The sequence below is a fragment of the Oncorhynchus mykiss genome, chromosome 16 (assembly GCF_013265735.2).
Source record: "Oncorhynchus mykiss isolate Arlee chromosome 16, USDA_OmykA_1.1, whole genome shotgun sequence".
In the NCBI taxonomy this organism is placed as follows: Eukaryota; Metazoa; Chordata; class Actinopteri; order Salmoniformes; family Salmonidae; genus Oncorhynchus; species Oncorhynchus mykiss.
Genome location: NC_048580.1, coordinates 36,224,820 through 36,245,832, shown reverse-complemented (window position 1 = coordinate 36,245,832; position 21,013 = coordinate 36,224,820). Strand labels below are relative to the sequence as shown.

Here is a 21,013-nt window from a genome sequence, read left to right as displayed (position 1 = left end):
AACACAGTTTGCACTGCGATGCAGTGTCTTAGACCAGCGCCTTGGGACCCAAAAGCATAATCAGTGCTCTAACTCCCCCTTGCGATGGTCTGGAGCAATGAAGTGGTGATGCAGGGTACCTTACTAAACCACAAATTACCTCTAAGTCCCGGAGCCTTATCGCAAAACTTTTAGTTGAGCAACCACTGGATATCTTTGTCATCTCTCTGTTGAAATCGTCCGGTCCGTCTACATGGGAAGTAATTCGACAGAAAGTCTCTGTTTGTTTAAGTCTATGGTTGTCCATTAGACTGGATCCTTCAGACGTTCCAATGGTCATTTTATGGAATCTCCCTCGTGTCTTTGGTCAAGGTTGTGGACTGTGAATGTCTAGTCTTCACCTTCACGCTGTTGGTCAAGCTGGTCTTCACATTCTCTGGTCTGGTGGAGTCTAACCATTTCCACATGTAGCCACCACTCCACGCTTTCTGGTCTAGTGGTTGATTATTCAAGGTACAGCTAAGACCACTTTCCACACCGGCAGCAAGCCGGCATGTTTTGGTCAGTATTTAAATCGCAACCATTTGAACGTGTAGCCACCACTCCACATTGTCTGGTCTTATAGTTTTAAACCATTTGTCACATCCAGCTTACCGTCCGTATACTGGTCTGATGTAAATTTAGTTAGGAGTCCTTATTAAGCACTCTGGTCAAAGGGGGTGTTCCATCCTTTTGGCATAATGTCACATAATGTCTGTGCTCACGTGGGTGTGGTTACTGACTGGGTAAAACTTTACATGAAAAACAATTATTATTTAGAAGACTGAAATCACATTTAATCTTCTCACAAATAGTTTATATTTACTCCTATATGTTTTACAACATGTAGATGTAACTCTGACATATACATTGTGAAAGCTCTTAAAGTTACATTGTTTCCGTTTTAAAGCCTTTAATGATATCACCAAACAATAAAGTATCTGACATGATTGCTCTTTAAGTCCCCCCAACCATTTCCCTCAGACATTCCATACTGCAAAGGGCCAGAGAGAGATTTTTTACGACCGGTCGTTAAAGTCATCAACTGGCCCAATTTTTCCCCCCTTCCTCTCTGGTGGGAGGGAGAGGGAGAGGTAGAGGGAGAGGGAGAGAAAGAGAAAGAAAGAGAGAGGGGGGAGGGGGGCTCTCTTTGATCCTCACCCAGGAGGGAAAGACAAGACAACTGTAATTGTCAATTCTTTCATGACTAATAAATCGTACTGGTTGAATTGAGTAAATGCACTTCTAATTATTTGATTGACTTTACGTTCATAATTTAGTAGGTCTATTGGTAAATGTTATTCACACAAAGCATTTATGCTTGGACTCTAACTCTGCAGCTCAGAGCTAAGGTTAACTCAATAATTTTATGCTAGGACATTGATCGCAAGATATTAGCTCTTTGTCTTTCAGCCTCTTAATAATTGCATAACATTAATCTTGGACACATATTAATCTGAGTGGTGAAAAAAGGCTCGCTACCTTGACTATACCCATCGAATACGCTTATGGGCCTATAGTATTTATTCACATAATAATGGAGTCATATTGAGGAATGTAGTTTATTATTAAACATAATTTAACAAAAATCCCCCAGCCAGAAGATACTCCCATTAATAAAGGTAGCATCTATGAATTAGTTTATTAGAGATATTTGCACACATGGGAAAGGGGGAATCCAGCAACCAGTTCACAATGGATAAGGGTACAGCTATTTCTCACGCTTCTCACACTCTCCACAATACGCGTTTCCCTCTCGGTCCTCTCCCTCTTTGTGCAGCCCGCTTCCTCTTTTATCCTCAAGCACGCAATGGCTTAACGATCCATCGGCAGGAAATCCATATAAGGTTTGGGGGTGGAGCCAGCGGGCTGCACGATATCTTCTTTCAATCACCCCTCACCTCTCCCTGCCGTCTGCCACAATACGTACCTACTAATTTTAACTAATTGATGTGCCTCATTCCATACTTAGTAGGGAGCACAATCCAGACCATTGCCGATAGAAATTAGGTGTATAGAAGATACCCTACACATGGAATCGAGAGCAATGTAACATTCTGAATGTTACACCCCAACAGAACACAGGTCTTCTTTTTTTTTTTACACCAGACAACGGTTTGTGGAAAAGAAAACAGAGCTGTGTAAAACAAAAATGTCAGTTGAAAAAGTAGTCAATGACAGAAGTTGAAATGCGAAGCGGGCTAAAAGTGCGCTAAGTGACAGGGGAAAAGACTGTGTTCAGAGGGGCTCTGACAAGAACAAGAGAGGGGTAACATACACCGAGGAGAATATAAAAGGAAAACATAGATGAATTAATAGAGTGGGGCAGCACCAGATGAGTATTTATACCTACAAGGGGCTGTGCCCAGGGACATAAAGTCATGAAATTCACTAGCTCTTAAAATGGAGCTAAAAACATAAAGGCCATTGGAACGTCAAAGAGAAGAGGGAACAAATAGGGGAATCATATTGAAATTATTTCAGCAGTCAGCTTTCATTCTTTCATTTTAAGTCATCTTTCTTTCTACATCTGTTTCCATCTATAGCATACTGTTTCATACTTTCCATCTATCCATACTGTTTCATACCTACCAAACCTATCCTTCTTTCCTTGTTAACACACAGTATTCCTCTTTCTCTCTGTGTGCTCATTTAAGCATACTTTTTTTAATATATATAATTAAATAGTTTGTTACTCCTTATACAACTGGGGGGGGGGGGGGGGGGGGGGGTCAATACATTACAATCAATTACATCCTGCATGAAAACTAAAGGGAAATCCAGGGGCTTTTTCCTTCATTTGAGCACTGGGCTCAAAGTCTGTCTCCTCCAACTTTGAGCAGGGGATATCAAAATAACTTTGGGCATTAAGAACTTAGGCACGCTGGTTTGCATAGTCAGCGACAGTAAAACATATTTTACAAGATGCCGTTATCAACACTTCAGTATTTTAGTTGGTCAGATTAACTGATCGAAGGCTGAAATTCAAAAGCAATGCTTTTCAATGCATAGGCTTGTAAAAATAGGGCTGGTTTTGCGGACCAAGATTAAGTCAACTGCTGGACAAAAAAAACATACTCAATGGAGATTCTTCATTGAAAGTGCTTTTTAGTCCAGGGTCCAGAAAATGGGTCCTACAATCATTTTATGTTGGCTAACAACTTGGAGGGAGAAGGAACAGTTGGCAGAAAGCCATCAGGGCAGCAGGAGAAACATTTTTGAATTGTAATACAATTGTTTGTGACCCATTGAGTCGTCCTGTGTGTGCTGTTCTGTTTATAGAGCGCTAAGGATTTCAGCCAAAATGTATGATTCAGATTTAGAATGTCCTCAAAAGGCAATTCATCAAAATGCATGATTCAGATTCAGAATGTCCTCAAAGAGGCAATTCATCAAAATGCATGATTCAGATTCAGAATGTCCTCAAAGAGGCAATTCATCAAAATGCATGATTCAGATTCAGAATGTCCTCAAAGAGGCAATTCATCAAAATGCATGATTCAGATTAAGAATGTCCTCAAAGAGGCAATTCATCATAATGCATGATTCAGATTAAGAATGTCCTCAGAGGCAATTCATCAAAATGCATGATTCAGATTAAGAATGTCCTCAAAGAGGCAATTCATCAAAATGCATGATTCAGATTCAGAATGTCCTCAAAGAGGCAATTCATCTTGCAGCAGTCATAAAACATATAACATCTAAAAATGTACAATAAATAGCAGAGGATATTTACAAACAAATCAGCAGGGCAAAGTGCAATTTCAGAGTGCAAGTGCTAAGCGCGATTAGTCCAACATTTGTTAAGTTGCAGAATTGAATTCGGAATAAAATAGAACTTGGTCCTATTATTTTTAACCTCAGGTAGTCTGTACCTGTGTCCAGGGGGAAGGAGCTGGAATTTAGGGTGGAGTGGACGGGAAGAGTCAACCGCCACTTTATTTGCCTCATGTAGGGCTCTGCCCAGGTAGAGAGATGACTGTTCTGGCTGTTGCTGCCAGATGATTTTCCCGCAAGACCTGACTATCTTGCCCAACCTAATTTTCTGTGCAACCTTGATGTTCCCAAACCAGCAGGTCAAGCAGTAGGACAGAATGATCTCAATGAATGATTTATAAAAGACAACCATTAGATCAACGTTTAAAAAGTGCAGTTTCCGTAGGAAATACAGTCTCTGTTGGCCTTTTCTTAAAAAAAGCGTCAGAGCACTGATCCCAGGATAGCTTGTTGTCGATGACTAGTCCAAGGAATTTGTACTCCTCCACTATTTCAAGGCGCTCACCTTTTACGGGCTCACCTTTTATGACTGCAGCTTCCCCTAGCCCTTGCAACATCATGAAACACATTTCAAATCAAATCAAATTGTATTTATCACGTGCACCGAAATAAACAAGAGTAGACCTTACAGTGAAATGCTACCTCACAAGCCCTCAACCAACAATGCAGTTTTAAGAAAAAAAGAATATATTAAATAATTAAGGAGCAACGATAATATAACAGTCGATGAGCTTTATACAGGGAGTTCCGGTACAGAGTCAATGTGCGGGGGCACCGGTACGCTGTGGTAATATATACAGTACCAGTCAAAAGTTTGGGAACAGTTACTCATTCCAGGGCTTTTCTTTATTTTTACTATTTTCTAGATTGTAGAATAACAGTGAAGACATCAAAACTATGAAATTACACATATGGCATCATTCAGTAAACAAAAAAGTGTTAAACAAATCAAAATAAACCCAGAAAAAAAAGAAACCATTTTCAGAACCCTGTCTTTCAAAGATAATTAGAAAAAATCCAAATAACTTCACAGTTCTTCATTGTAAAGTGTTGAAACACTGTTTCCCATGCTTCTTCAATGAACCATAAACAATTAATGAACATGCACCTGTGGAATGGTCATTAAGACACTAACAGCTTACAGACGGTAGGCAATTAAGGTCACAGTTATGAAAACGTAGGACACTAAAGAGGCCTTTCTACGGACTCTGAAAAACACAAAAAGAAAGATGTCCAGGGTCCCTGCTCATCTGCATGAACATGCCTTAGGCATGCTGCATGGAGGCATGAGGACTGCAGATGTGGCCAGGGCAATAAAATGCAATGTCCGTACTGTGACACTTCTAAGACAGCGCTCCAGGGAGACAGGATGGACAGCTGATCATCCTCGCAGTGGCAGACCACATGTAACAACACCTGCAGAGGATCGGTACATCTGAACATCACACCTGCGGGACAGGTACAGCATGGCAACAACTGCCCGAGTTACACCAGGAACGCACAATCCCACCATCAGTGCTCAGACTGTCCGCAATAGGCTGAGAAAGGATAGACTGAGGCCTTATAGGTCTGTTGTAAGGCAGGTCCTCACCAGGCATCACCGGAAACAACATTGCCAATGGACACAAACCCACTGTTGCTGGACCAGACAGGACTGGAAAAAAGTGCTATTCACTAATGAGTCGTCGCGGTTTTGTCTCACCAGGGGTGATTATCAGATTTGCGTTTATCGTCGAAGGAATGAATATTAAGCCGAGGCCTGTACTCTGGAGCGGGATTGATTTGGAGGTGGAGGGTCCGTCATGGTCCGGCATCATCGGACTGAACTTGTTGTCATTGCAGTCAATCTCAACGCTGTGCGTTACAGGGAAGACATCCTCCTCCCTTATGTGGTACCCTTCCTGCAGGCTCATCCTGACTAGACCCTCCAGCATGACAATGCCACCAGCCATACTGCTCATTCTGTGCGTGATTTCCTGCAAGAATGGAATGTCAGTGTTCTGCCATGGCCAGCGAAGAGCCCGGATCACAATCCCATTGAGCACGTCTGGGACCTGTTGGATCTGAGGGTGAGTGCTAGGGCCATTCCGCACATACAGTGCCTTGCGAAAGTATTCGGCCCCCTTGAACTTTGCGACCTTTTGCCACATTTCAGGCTTCAAACATAAAGATATAAAACTGTATTTTTTTGTGAAGAATCAACAACAAGTGGGACACAATCATGAAGTGGAACGACATTTATTGGATATTACAAACTTTTTTAACAAATCAAAAACTGAAAAATTGGGCGTGCAAAATTATTCAGCCCCCTTAAGTTAATACTTTGTAGCGCCACCTTTTGCTGCGATTACAGCTGTAAGTCGCTTGTGGTATGTCTCTATCAGTTTTGCACATCGAGAGACTGAAATTTTTTCCCATTCCTCCTTGCAAAACAGCTCGAGCTCAGTGAGGTTGGATGGAGAGCATTTGTGAACAGCAGTTTTCAGTTCTTTCCACAGATTCTCGATTGGATTCAGGTCTGGACTTTGACTTGGCCATTCTAACACCTGGATATGTTTATTTTTGAACCATTCAATTGTAGATTTTGCTTTATCTTTTGGGTTATTGTCTTGTTGGAAGACAAATCTCCGTCCCAGTCTCAGGTCTTTTGCAGACTAAATCAGGTTTTTTTCCAGAATGGTCCTGTATTTGGCTCCATCCATCTTCCCATCAATTTTAACCATCTTCCCTGTCCCTGCTGAAGAAAAGCAGGCCCAAACCATGATGCTGCCACCACCATGTTTGAAAGTGGGGATGGTGTGTTCAGCTGTGTTGCTTTTACGCCAAACATAACGTTTTGCATTGTTGCCAAAAAGTTCCATTTTGGTTTCATCTGACCAGAGCACCTTCTTCCACATGTTTGGTGTGTCTCCCAGGTGGCTTGTGGCAAACTTTAAACAACACTTTTTATGGATATCTTTAAGAAATGGCTTTCTTCTTGCCACTCTTCCATAAAGGCCAGATTTGTGCAATATACGACTGATTGTTGTCCTATGGACAGAGTCTCCCACCACAGCTGTAGATCTCTGATCAGTCTTCTCCTTGTATGAGCTGAAAGTTTAGAGGGACGGCCAGGTCTTGGTAGATTTGCAGTGGTCTGATACTCCTTCCATTTCAATATTATCGCTTGCACAGTGCTCCTTGGGATGTTTAAAGCTTGGGAAATCTTTTTGTATCCAAATCCGGCTTTAAACTTCTTCACAACAGTATCGCGGACCTGCCTGGTGTGTTCCTTGTTCTTCATGATGCTCTCTGCGCTTTTAACGGACCTCTGAGACTATCACAGTGCAGGTGCATTTATACGGAGACTTGATTACACACAGGTGGATTGTATTTATCATCATTAGTCATTTAGGTCAACATTGGATCATTCAGAGATCCTCACTGAACTTCTGGAGAGAGTTTGTGGACTGAAAGTAAAGGGGCTGAATAATTTTTCACGCCCAATTTTTCAGTTTTTGATTTGTTAAAAAAGTTTGAAATATCCAATAAATGTCGTTCCACTTCATGATTGTGTCCCACTTGTTGTTGATTCATCACAAAAAAATACAGTTTTATTACTTTATGTTTGAAGCCTGAAATGTGGCAAAAGGTCACAAAGTTCAAGGGGGCCGAATACTTTCGCAAGGCACTGTAAATGTTCGGGAACTTGCAGGTGCCTTGGTGGAAGAGTGGGGTAACATCTCACAGCAAGAACTGGCAAAACTGGTGAAGCCCATGAGGAGGAGATGCACTGCAGTACTTAATGCAGCTGGTGGTCACACCAGATACTGACTGTTATGTTTACTTTTGACCCACCCTTTGTTCAGGGACACATTATTAAATTTCTGTTAGTCACATGTCTGTGGAACTTGTTCAGTTTATGTCTCAGTTGTTGTATTTTATGTTCACACAAATGTTAACACGTTACGTTTTCTGAAAATAAACGCAGTTGACAGTGAGAGGATGTTTCTTTTTTTGCCGAGTTTACATGATTCAATATGTATTATTTAATAGTTTAGATGGCTTTACTATTATTCTATGTAGAACATAGTAAAAAATAAAGAAAAACCCTTGAATGAGTAGGTGTGTCTGTAGCTGTAGAACATTTTGAGGATCTGAGGTTCCATGCCAAACCTTTCCAAACCCCGTCAGGAAGTCCAGAATTCAGTTGCAGAGGGAGGTGTTTAGTCCCAGGGTCCTTAGCTTAGTAATGAGCTTCATGGTCACCATGGTGTTAAATGCTGAGCTGTCATCAATGAATAGTATTCTCACGTAGGTGTTCCTTTTGTCCAGGTCGGAAAGGGCAGTGTGGAGTGCAATAGAGACTGTATTATCTGTGGATCTGTTGCGGCCGCACACAAATTGGAGTGGGACTAGGGTTTCTGAGATAATGGTGAGCCATGACCAACCTTTCAAACCACTTCATGGCTACAGACGTGAGTGCTACGGGTCGGTAGTCATTTCGGCAGGTTACCTTGTTAAATAAAGGTGGAATAGTTGAAGTAGTTGGTGAACCAGGCGTGGCAATAATTTGAGAAACCAAGGCTGTTGAGTCTGCCGATAAGAATGTGGTGATTGACAGAGTCGAATGCATTGGCCAGGTCGATGAATACGGCTGCACAGTAATGTCTCTTATCGATGGCGGATATGATATCGTTTAGGACCTTGAGAGTGGCCGAGGTGCACCCATGACCAGCTCTGAAACCAGATTGCATAGCAGAGAAGGTACGGTGGGATTCAAAATGGTCGGTAATCTTTTTGTTAACTTGGCTTTCGAAGACCTTAGAAAGGCAGGGTAGGATAGATATAGGTCTATAACAGTTTGGGTCTAGAGTGTCTCCCCTTTGAAGAGGGGGATGACCGCGGCAGCTTTCCAATCTTTGGGAATCTCAGACGATACAAAAGAGAGGTTGAACAGGGTAGTAATAGGGGTTGCAACCATTTCGGAAGATCATTTTAGAAAGAGAGGGTCCAGATTGTCTAGCCCGACAGATTTTTAGGGGTCCAGATTTTGCACTTCTTTCAGAACATCAGCTATCTGGATTTGGGTGAAGGAGAAATGGAGAGGCTTGGGCGAGTTGCTGTGGAGGGTGCCTGGCAGTTGACCGGGGTAGGGCTAGCCAGGTGGAAAGCAATTCAAGTGGATTTATCGGTGGTAACAGTGTTTCCTAGCCTCAGAGCAGTGGGCAGCTGGGATTAGGTGCTCTTATTCTCCATGGACTTTACAGTGTCCCGGAATTTTTTTGAGTTTGAACAACAGGATTCAAATTTCTGCTTGAAAAAGCTAGCCTTAGCTCTCCTAACCGCCTGTGTATATTTGTTCCTAACTTCCCTGAAAAGTTGCATATCACGGGGGATATTCAATGCTAATGCAGAACGCCACAGGATGTTTTTGTGCTGGTCAAGGGCAGCCAGGTCTGGAGTGAACCAAGCACTATATCTATTTCTAGTTCTAATTTCTTTTGAATGGGGCATGCTTATGTAATATGGTGAGGAAGGCACTTTTAAAGAATAACCAGGCATCCTCTACTGACGGGATGAGGTCAATGTCATTCCAGGATACCCCGGCCAGGTTGATTAGAAAGGCCTGCTCGCGGAAGTGTTTTAGTTTGATAGTGATGAGGGGTGGTCGTTTGGTCGCAGACCCATTACGGATGCAGGCAATGAGGCAGTGATCGCTGAGATCTTGATTGAAAACAGCAGAGGTGTATTTGGAGGGCGAGTTAGTTAGATGATATCTATGAGGGTGTCCGTGTTTACGGATTTGGGGTTGTACCTGGTAGGTTCATTGATAATTTGTGTGAGATTGAGGGCATCAAGCTTAGATTGTAGAATGGCTGCGGTGTTAAGCATGTCCCAGTTTAGGTCATCTAGTAGCATGAGCTCAGAAGATAGATGGGGGGCAATCAATTCACATATGGTGTCGAGGGCACAGCTGGGGGCAGAGGGTGGTCTATAGCAAGCAGCAACAGTGAGAGACTTGTTTCTGGAAAGGTGAATTTTTAGAAGTAGAAGCTGAAATTGTTTGTTCTGTATGCACACAGTGCAAGGCACCTAGCCATCTGCCCAGAGGGAGATTACAACCCCTTCCCGTTCCACAACGACCGTGGTCACACCTATTGGTGGATTTCGTGACGGATCTTCCCCTGTCGCGGGGTAACACCACGATCCTGGTCGTTGGGATCGGTTTTCTAAGTTCTGCCGTCTCCTTCCTTTGCCCGGTCTCCCTACGGCTCTACAAACTGCGGAGGCCCTGTTCACCCACGTATTCCGGCACTACGGGGTGCCTGAGGATATAGTTTCTGATCGGGGTCCCCAATTCACGTCTAGACTCTAGAAGGCGTTTATGGAACGCCTGGGGGTCTCGGTCAGCCTTACCTCAGGTTTCCACCCCGAGAGTAACGGGCAGGTGGAAAGAGTCAACCAGGATGTGGGTAGGTTTCTGCGGTCCTATTGCCAGGACCGGCCGGGGGAGTGGGCGGTTTACATCCCCTGGGTGGAGATGGCCCAAAACTCCCTCCGCCACTCCTCTACCAACCTATCACAGTTTCAGCGTGTGCTGGGTTATCAGCTGGTCCTGGCACAATGGCATCAGAGCCAGATCGAGGCTCCTGCGGTGGATGAATGGTTTCGGCACTCGGAGGAGATGGAACGCTGCCCATGTGCGGCTACAACGGCCCGGAGGCAAAAGGCGAGTGCCGACCGCCACCGCAGTGAGGCCCCGGTGTATTTGGGGGGTGCAGGGTTGTTGTTTGGGGTAGGGATAGCCAGGCGGAAAGCATGGCCAGCCGTAGAAAAATGCTTCTTGAAATTCTCAATTATAGTGGATTTATCGGTGGTGACAGTGTTTCCTAGCCTCAGTGCAGCTGGGCGGAGGTGCTCTTATTCTCCATGGAATTTACGGAGTTCCAGAACGATTTTGAGTTTGTGCTACAGGATGAACATTTCTGCTTGAAAAAGCTAGTCTTAGCTTTCCCAACTGCCTGTGTAAATTGGTTCCTTACTTCCCTGAAAAGTTGCATATCAACTGGGGCTATTCGATGCTAGTGCAGCACGCCACAGCGTGTTTTTGTGATGGTCGAGGGCAGTCAAGTCTGTAGACAACCAAGTGCTATATCTGTTCCTGGTTCTACATTTTTGGAATGGGGCATGCTTATTTAAGATGGTGATGAAGAAAGACACTTCTAAAGAATAACCAGGCATCCTCTACTGACGGGATGAGGTCAATATCCTTCCAGGAAACCCGGGCCAGGTCGGTTAGAAAGGCCTGCTCGCTGAACTGTTTCAGGGAGCGTTTGATAGTGATGTAGGATGGCGGGGGGTGTTAAGCATGTCCCAGTTTAGGTCACCTAGCAGCACGATCTCTGAAGATAGATGGGGGACAATCAAATCACATATGGTGTCGAGGGTACAGCTGGGGGCAGAGGGTGGTCTATAGCAAGCGGCAACGGTGAGAGACTTGTTTCTGGAAAGGAGGATTTTTAAAAGTAGAAGCTCGAATTGTTTGGGTACAGACCTGGATAGTATGACAGAACTCTGCAGGCTATCTCTGCAGTAGATTACAACACCGCCCCCTTTGGCAGTTCTATCTTGTCGGAAGATGTTGTAGTTAGGGATGGAAATTTCAGGGTTTTTGGTGGTCTTCCTAAGCCAGGATTTAGACATGACTAGGACATCCAGGTTGGCAGAGTGTGCTAAAGCAGTGAATAAATTAAACTTAGGGAGGAGGCTTCTAATGTTAACATGCATGAAACCAAGGCTTTTACGGTTACAGAAGTCAACAAATGAGAGCACCTGGGGAGTAGGGGTGGAGCTAGGCACTGCAGGGCCTGAATTAACCTCTACATCACCAGAGAAACAGAGGAGGAGTAGGATAAGTGTACGGCTAAAGGCTAACAGAACTGGTCGTCTAGTACGTTCGGAACAGAGAGTAAAATGAGCAGGTTTCTGGGTGCGATAGAATAAGGCATAATGTACAGACAAAGGTATGGTAGGATGTGAGTACATTAGAGGTAAACCTAGGCATTGAGTAATGATGAGAGAGATATTGTCTCTAGAGACATTTAAACCAGGTGATGTCACCATATATGTGGAAGGTGGAACTAAATGGTTGGTTAAGGCAAATTGAGCAGGGCTAGAGGCTCTACAGTGAAATAAGACCATAATCACTAACCAGGACCGTAATGGAGAAGGCAAATTGATATTAGGGAAAGGCATGCGTAGCCAAGTGATCATAGGGGTCCAGTGAGTGGTTGGGCTGGCTGAAGACACGGCGATTCAGACAGCTAGCAGGCCGGGGCCAGCAAGCTAGCAGAAGGGCCTTAGAAGGACGTCGCGAAGGAGGAAAGTCTGTTTTAGCCTCCGCGTGTGGTTACATCGATAGACTAATTGTGATGGATTAGTAGGGTTCCGAGTAGCAGAGGGGTCCAAGTCCAATTGGCAAAATAGGTATAGTGGCCCAAGAAATTGGCTGATGGATCTATTCAGCTAACAGTCCAATATGCTCTAGACAGCTAGCGGTCCTCGACGAGCAGTTAGCGGGCCGTGGATAGCAGATGGGCATTCAGGGGACGTCGCTGCATAGGGGCCAGTTCAGTACCCCCTCGAGCAGGTTACGTCGTTAATCCAGTCGTGAAGGATCGGCGGGGTTCCGTGCCTCATACCGGCAGTATAAGGGGTCCGGGTATTGTAGCCCAGGAGCGGCTGATGGGCCTCTTCAGCTAGCCGGGAGAATGGGCCTAGCATGGGTTAGCTCCAGGCTAATTGGTGCTTGCTTCGAGACTAGGTTAGCCACTCCTGGGCTACTCGGATTGCAGCTAGCTAGCTGTGATGATTCGGTGAAAAGGTTCAGAGCTTAAGGTGGGAATCTGGGGATATGGAGAGAAAATAGGTCTGGTACGCTCTGGTTTGAGTCGCGTTGTACAAACTGGTGAGAGCTTTCTGAGCTAAAGGTTAGCTGATGACCGCTAGCAGTGGTTAGCTGACTACTAGCTAGTAGCTAGTTAGCTGGCTAGCTTCTGTTGGGGGATTCCAGTTCTGAGGTAAAGAAAAATACTTTAGAAAAAACAGATCCACACCACATTAGGTGAGGTGGGTTGCAGGAGAGTATTTTGAAGTTGAGGTTTAGAAAAATATAAAAAAGATATGCGAAGAAAAACATAAAAAGATATATACATGGGACACGACAAGACGAAGGACAAAGACGTCTGACTGCTGTGCCATCTTGGATGTTTTTGGGACGTCTTCTACGGTGGATCGCTAAACTATCCAAATGATTATGATTATGGCCACATTATACCAAAGACTACGGTATATACATTTGGGAAACAAGCTCATGTTATCAGTGCAGCCTGTTATCATCTGGACTAGTTGAAATATCTTCACATCTAGAAAATATATTTTTTTATTACAGGGGGCAGAAAAAATGCGTCACATCCAAATCGTCCTCTGGAATAACAGACATTCTGGGGCAATAAATAGGCTACATAACCAACTAGTCCCGTGCGAATAGCGAATAGGCAGTAAAATGATACACCAAATGTAGGTACATTTTGGACTTGGAAACAGGAGAAATATGATTTATTTATTTATTTATGCATGCACATTCACACACTCCCTTTCATAATTGTGTTTCAAAGTTATTTACAACCAATGATAACAGCACAGTTACAGATCCACATTATTCAAAATCCATGTAAATCTCCATTCCTGTTACAATGCTAATGGCAGTTGCATGTTTCAATGTGTACTCCATACATGACTCTGTAAGGCTACGTCTTACCGTGACTGTCTTGATGTGGCCACTTCCTTTGGTACAGGTCCAACCAGAGCGGTTGAAGAGGAGGCCACACATCTCTCCCTCCAAGCAGGGTGCCATCTCACACCACTGTCTACTCCTTACGATACGCACTAAGGAGACAGAGAGAAGGGAGAGAGAGAGAGGTACAGCGAGACAGAAAGAGGGAGAGAGAGGGTGGGACCAAGAGTTAGAACCAAGCTCAATTGAGCTACTGTATATCAACGTTTAAATTCACACTTTAGTGCATTTTAACAGTAATAAAAACCAGAGAGCAAGGAGAGTATGAGAGAGTGAAGAGAGAGAGAGATGATAGACATCTAGATAGAGAAAGATGAGGAGAGAGTGAAAGAAGTATTTCACAATCAGGGGTTCTTGATTAGATCCTTTGAATGTCATCAGTCTAGATGTAATGTAATGATGGCCACTCTTGTGCTCGCCGTATAATCTGTCCGGAAAAGAATGAATTAGCATTAGTCTTTGTTGACGCTAATTAACACTGATTGTTCCTCACACTGGGTGTGTGTGTCTGTGTGTGTGTGTGTATGTTTGTGTGTGTTCAAGTCTGTTCAAAGATTAAATCGGTCCTCTCAGGACCTGGCATGAACTATTGTTCCTTTCGGTTTACCAAAAGGTCCTTCTGACTTTATGATGGTGGGCAAATTGAAAGAGATGGACTACAGTGGCACATGTCCCCCATGAGAGTGAATGAGTTTGTGTCCCTAGTGATTGTGACATGATGTCAGTAAAGGATAACCCCTTGTCCATGTTTTCAATAATTGGGTGTGTCAGGTTGGCCCTTTGAGCTGGATACTGCTGTCCTGTATAGATCTGTCATTCCATGGGACACACATGCCAGTATGCACACCAGCACGCACACACACACACAGAACAACGGCTGACTGAACACCAATTGTTTTCCAATATCACATTAGAAATGGAAAAGGGTAAAAAGAGGGATTCAAAGACCACATAGACCTAGCTTTAATGACAAAAGCATTCAAAATTCCCTTTAGCTTACTGCTCAATTCCTTCACCTGCTGAAAAAGTCCAGCTATCCAGCCCAACACTCCAATTTCCCTCTGCGAATTGGATTGTCAGCACGACCCATCAGACATAACAAAGCATAGATTGATCAGTCATTCATAAACGTAGATGTGATTATATTATGTGACAGCCAAATCCAACTGCTGAAGGGCTAAAAAAGTGTGCATCAGAGGGACCAACAGAGCGCTATAGCAAAGCCTGGATGGAAGACGGACTGAATCAGCTGGGTCGTGTCCAATAGGAAAAAACGTTATTAAACAGAGTGAAACGGGGTGGTGCTACGGTCATTTTCTTTTTCCATTTAAAATGTTTTCGAACATTGTGTCCTACTGAATATCACCTGGGGTACAGTAGTCACATAGGGAGAGCTGTGACACCTGTCATCATGGCTCCCCACCCAGACTGCATTTAACTGTCATGAATGCCATTATAGAGGCCATTTCTTTAGTAGGTGACATCAGAGGTCACCATGTGGGAGAAGTGGGTGCTCAAGATGATATTCCAAGTTTAATGTCACAGGCACAAGTACAGTGAGGTGGGGGGGAGCAGGAGAAAATGATAGAAAGAGAATCTGAATAACCATGAAGTCCTCTACATTTCCATTTACCTCCACAATTATATTTACAGGCAAAGTTCCCAAACCCACTACGTTAACACAAGTAATGATCAATTGCATTTGCGCTGTGGTGGGTATTTCCTTTAGACAGCACCACCCTTCACTACAACTCTATGCTGTAATTCCATTAAGAGATGTAACTACAAAGTTAACTTCCCACAAAACAGGTGGGGGAAAGGGGTACCTAAGTATGGTTCTCAATTCATCAACAACGATAGACAGCTGCCCCTGATTGAGAACCATACCATACCAGGCCAAGACATAGAAATACAAAACATAGAAAAAAGGACATAGAATGTATTTGTAACGAACTGTCCGGTTCAGGGACTTTGGTTCTGTCACGACTCCGACCGAAGGTGGCTCCCCTTCCCGCTCGGGTGGCGCTCGGCGGTCGTCGTCGCCGGCCTACTAGCTGCCACTGATTATTTTCTCCCCCTCCTTATGTGTCTATTGATAACACCTGTTTTGAGTTGGTTGTAATTAGTTGGGCTTTATTAGTCAGCCGGCCCGCCCGTTTCTTTGTGCGGGATTGATTATTGTAACCCTGGTGTTTGCTACAGACGAACGTGTTCGTGTATCTAGTGCTAGACTGTTTTCGTTCCCTGTGTCTGGGGCATTTTGTTTGAGCACCCAAAAGTGGGGTGGCCGTGGTTCACCGTGTGTGCATTAAAGGAGCACTTTATTGAACTCTCTGCTTTCCTGCGCCTGATTTCACCCTCACGACACCCAGGACCTTACAGGTTCAGTCTGCACTGTCAACCTGAAGGAATACATTAAACAAATATTTAGATGAACACTGTGTTGTAGGCCTATGCCTTTCGAGTCAAACAGCTGAATTTATAGCCTGATTTTTCAGGCTATTCTGGTAAAACAACTAGATCTTATGTGCACATTCAAATCTTGATTACTGCGATTCAACCTCTTGGCTTCTTGAATGGAGACCAAGTTCTTATGGTCCATCCAGATCACGAAAGGATGAGGTGCCACCTCCAACCAGTGTCTAGACCCCTCAAGGGCCCACTTAACTGCCAAGAGCTTCCAGTTGCCTACATCGTAGTTGCGTCCTCTGGAGAGAACCACTTGGAGAGAAAGGCACACTTTCGTGTCCTCCTCGTTCCGCTGTGAAAGGACCGCCCGTGTTCCGGTATCCGAGGTGTCCACCTCTACCACGAAGGGACAGGTAGGATCAGGATGGACGAGGAAGGGTCCAGAGGTGAAATGTCCCTTGGGCTCCCCAAACGCCCTGTCAGCCTCGGGGGTTCAACAAAAACAGGTCTGGGACTGGCGGGTTGGGACCGTGAGAGGCGCTGCCACCGCACCAAAGTTGCGTATAAAACACCTGTAAAAATCGCCAAACCCGAGGAATCGGTGAACTTGTTTGAGTGAGGCTGTGACCGCCTCACCTTTACAGGGTCCATTTGGATGCCTGAGGAAGACATAATGTGGCCCAGGAAAAAACTTTGGATACATGGAACTCACACTTCTCTATTTGATGTATAGTTGATTCTGCAGGAGGACTTGGTGGACGTGCAGGATGTGTTCCGAAAGGATCTTGGAGAAAATCAGGATGTCGCCGAGGTAAACAAAGACGAACCGATTCAACATATCCCTAAGCGTGTCATTGACCAATGCTTGGAAGACTGCCTGTGAGTTCGATAATCTGAATGGCATGACTAAATACTCATAGTGGCTACAAGGAGTGCTAAAGGCAGTCTTCCATTCATCCATCTCCCTCCCTGATTCTCACCAGATTGTAAGAGTTGCAGAGGTCCAGTTTGGTGAAGAATTGGGCCCCATAGGCCAACTCCAAGGTGGTGGACATCAGGGGACGGGGGTAACGATTCTTAACCTGTTGCGACGAGCAATCCCGTATCCGGGAGCGTAATTATAGCCTCAAGCTCATTACCATAACGCAACGTTAACTATTCATGAAAATCGCAAAAGAAATGAAATAAATATATTGGCTCTCAAGCTTAGCCTTTTGATAACAACACTGTCATCTCATATTTTCAAAATATGCTTCTCAAACCATAGCAAAACAAGCATTTGATTAAGAGAATTGATAGCTAGCATAGCATTAAGCCTAGCATTCAGCACGCAACATTTTCACAAAAACAAGAAAAGCATTCAAATAAAATAATTTACCTTTGAAGAACTTCGGATGTTTTCAATGAGGAGACTCTCAGTTAGATAGCAAATGTTCAGTTTTTCCAAAAATATTATTTGTGTAGGAGAAATCGCTCCGTTTTGTTCATCACGTTTGGCTAAGAAAAAAAAAAGAAAATTCTGTTATTATAACGGCAAACTTTTTTCCAAATGAATATCGACAGAAACATGGCAGACGTTGTTTAGAATCAATCCTCAAGGTGTTTTTCACATATCTATTTGATGATATATCATTTGTGGAAGTTTGGTTTCTCCTCTGAACGACGTGGAAAAATGCATGCAGCTGGAGATTGTGCACCAATTTCGACGGAGGACACCAGGCGGACACCTGGTAATGTAGTCTCTTATGGTCAATTTTCCAATGATATGGCTACAAATACGTCACAGTGCTGCAAACACCTTGGGGAAACGACAGAAAGTCTAGGCGCATTCCTTGCGCGTTCACAGCCATATAAGGAGACATTGGAACACAGCGCCTCCAAAATCTGGGGCATTTCCTGTTTGAAATTTCATCTTGGTTTCGCATGTAGCATCAAGAACTGATGCTACAGGCGAAACCAAGATGAAATTTCAAACAGAACGTGGCACTCACAGATAATATCTTTGCAGATTTGGAAACGTCAGAGCTGTCAATTATATGCATAGTCGAGCATCTTTTCGTGACAAAATATCTTGTTTAAAACGGGAACGTTTTTCATCCAAAAATGAAATACTGCCCCTAGAGTTTCAAGATTAATCATAATCCTGTTCAGCCCTCTGTAATCGATGCAGGAACGCAGAACTCCATTCTCCTTTCCCACGAAGAAGAAGCCTGCAGCACCTGGGGATGTAGACGATCAAATGAAACCTGCCTCCAGCGACTCCCGGAAGTAATTGTCCATGACTGTTGCTTCAGGTGTCGCGAGGGATTACAGACGGCCCCGGGGAAGGTAATATGGATGAGGAGGGATGGTGGTGGATTGCCTCTTACTGAAGGCCACCCAGAGGTCGAAGTCCTCGGGAGGGAGAGGGGAAAAGTCTTGGTCTTCAATGGATGCCGGGGAACACAGCGATGCTCTTGGTGGGGGTCTTAGGCATCTAGTAGGTGTCCCATTGACCAGGAGAATAGTGGGTTATGTAGCACTAGCCAGGGGTACCCTAGGATAAGGGGGTTCTCGGGAGCAGTAATCAACAGAAAACTAAGAGTCTTAGAGTGGTTCACCCTAAACTGCGGTGGAATGGGCTTGGTCTGATATTCCACCTGGCCGGAGCCGATGGGGCATCCATCGAGGTCTTGAATCTACAGAGGGATGGGTGATTTCACGCAGGGGATTTGTAATTATCTGGCGAAGTCTTGGTCATTGAAATTATCCACGTCCCTGGAGTCCACAAAGGTTCGAATGTGGTGCTGACGGTTGTCCCAATGGAGGGTTGTGGGTAGTGTTGGACGGTGAACGGGTAGCTGGGGTCTAACTGCACAGCTTGTCCTGGTGAGCCCCGGCATTTTCCGTCAACTCTGGGCATATAGAACGGAGATGGCCAAGACCTTCGCATTAGAGGCAGCAGCCGCCGCGCATGCACCTGTCACGTTCCTGTTGGCTCAGACTTGTGCGTCCCAGGTGCCTGGGCTCCTAAATGCTGGGCTGGGGTGCTCCGGAAACCAGAGTATTTGGTGTCAAAAAGGCGCTGTCTCACACGTTCTCGGATGCAGTTGTCAATCCTGATGTTCAGCATTATCAGGGAGTCGAGGTCCTCTCCCACTTCCCGAGTGGCCAGTTCATCCTTGATGGAGTTAGACAGACCCTGGTGCCTCAGTATTCCACCCACTCTCTGCGGCGAGGGTGAAGAACTCAATGGTGAAGTGAGCCACTTGTCTGGACCCTTGGCGGAGGTTGAACAGTCTGCTTGCCGCTTCTCTTCCGCCGACTGAGTGGTTGAAGACTCGTCGCAGCTCAGCAGTGAAGGCTAATATAGGAACTGTGGGATGGTGGCTGCTATTCCCACATCGCCGTTGCCCACGCAAGGGCCTTGCCCGAGAGTAGAGTGATGATGTAGGAGATCATGGCTCGATCGGTGTGGAACGAGGAGACGATAGCTCGAACACCAGAGAGCGCTGAGTGAGGAACCCCCTTGCATCCTCCCGGCTGGCCGCCATAGCATTCGGGGGCTGGGATCTTGGGTTCCCGGTGCAGGTTCTCTGGAGGAACTACGGCGACGCTTTTAGCACTGGGCGATGAGACTTGGGCATTGGCTCCTCCTGGGTTGGGCCAGGTAATCTGTAAGAGGTAATCTGTAAGTGCCCGAAGGGTCTCCGATATTTGGGAGAGTTGTTCCTGCTGCCGCGCCAGCGGTGTTCCTTGGTGGGTTTTAGCATTCTGGATCTGGGTGATCTCTGCTGGGACCATGTTAAGGCAGAAGCTTACTGTGATGTGGTGAGGTTGGACCCGGGAGTAGAGGAGAGACCAGATGAGGAATCAGTGGTTAAGGATGAACATAATACTTTACTGAGAAACGGTAGTTGCAGGATCACAGTACACTTGAAAAACAACAAACACTAAGTCTCAAACACTCGCTCAGGAAAAAACCACACACGATAAACAAGTCAAGCTTCTGCAAAGTAGAACAGAAAACGCACCTCTTTTAACAGGGAAATCACAAAGAGTAAAAGGGACACACCCGAGTGTCGTTCATTTCTCTAGGATTGTCTCTGGTTATGTTTAAGGATGGGGGTTAGGGTAAGGGGTAGGGGGTGAGCTTCCACATTTTTCTAGTATTCCATTGTTATTTGATTATTGAATTGTTTGGTTTTGAGTTTGCAAGACAGGCATTTCACTGTATTTGTGCATCTGACATTAAAACTTGAAACGATCATCCTGAGCATCCACTTCTCCCACAGTGACCTCTGACGTCACCTACTAAGGAAATGGCCACGATATCGGCATTTTCGACAGTTAAATGCAACAAAACATTATTTATAAAAAGCAATCTATTAATGTGGTTTTTGAACTCTATAATTTGTTTGTAACGGTTTTCTTGAGGTGAAGGAGAGGCGGACCAAAATGCAGCGTGGTTTCTATTCATGGTTCTATAATGAAGAAAACTATACATGAATAGACAAAACAAAACAATAAACGTGAGAAAACCTAAACAGCCCTATCTGGTGCAAACACAGAGACAGGAACAATCACCCACCAACACACAGTGAAACCCAGGCTACCTAAATATGATTCTCAATCAGAGACAACTAATGACACCTGCCTCTGATTGAGAACCATACTAGGCCGAAACATAGAAATACCCAAATCATAGAAAAACAAACAGACTGCCCACCCCAACTCACGCCCTGACCATACTAAATAATGACAAAACAAAGGAAATAAAGGTCTGAACGTGACAGTACCCCCCCCCCCCCCCCCAAAGGTGCGGACTCCGGCCGCAAAACCTTAACCTATAGGGGAGGGTCTGGGTGGGCGTCTGTCCGCGGTGGCGGCTCTGGCGCGGGACGCAGACTCCACTTCCCCATCGTCTTAGTCCGCCTTATTGTCCGCCTCACTGGACAGAGGGGCAGCTCGGGACAGAGGGGCAGCTCGGGA

At 44.8% G+C, this 21,013-nt stretch overlaps 1 protein-coding gene across 2 annotated transcripts in view; it reads right to left on the bottom strand.

The window, feature by feature from the left end:
- LOC110491876 (chemokine-like protein TAFA-5) overlaps positions 1–21,013 on the bottom strand; it is a 54,618-nt gene that overhangs the window by 14,149 nt on the left and 19,456 nt on the right. For both annotated transcript variants that reach the window (XM_021565697.2, XM_036946770.1), the window contains exon 3: positions 13,598–13,725. In XM_021565697.2, the coding sequence (XP_021421372.1) occupies positions 13,598–13,725 (128 nt within the window). The remainder of the gene's footprint in view (positions 1–13,597; positions 13,726–21,013) is intronic.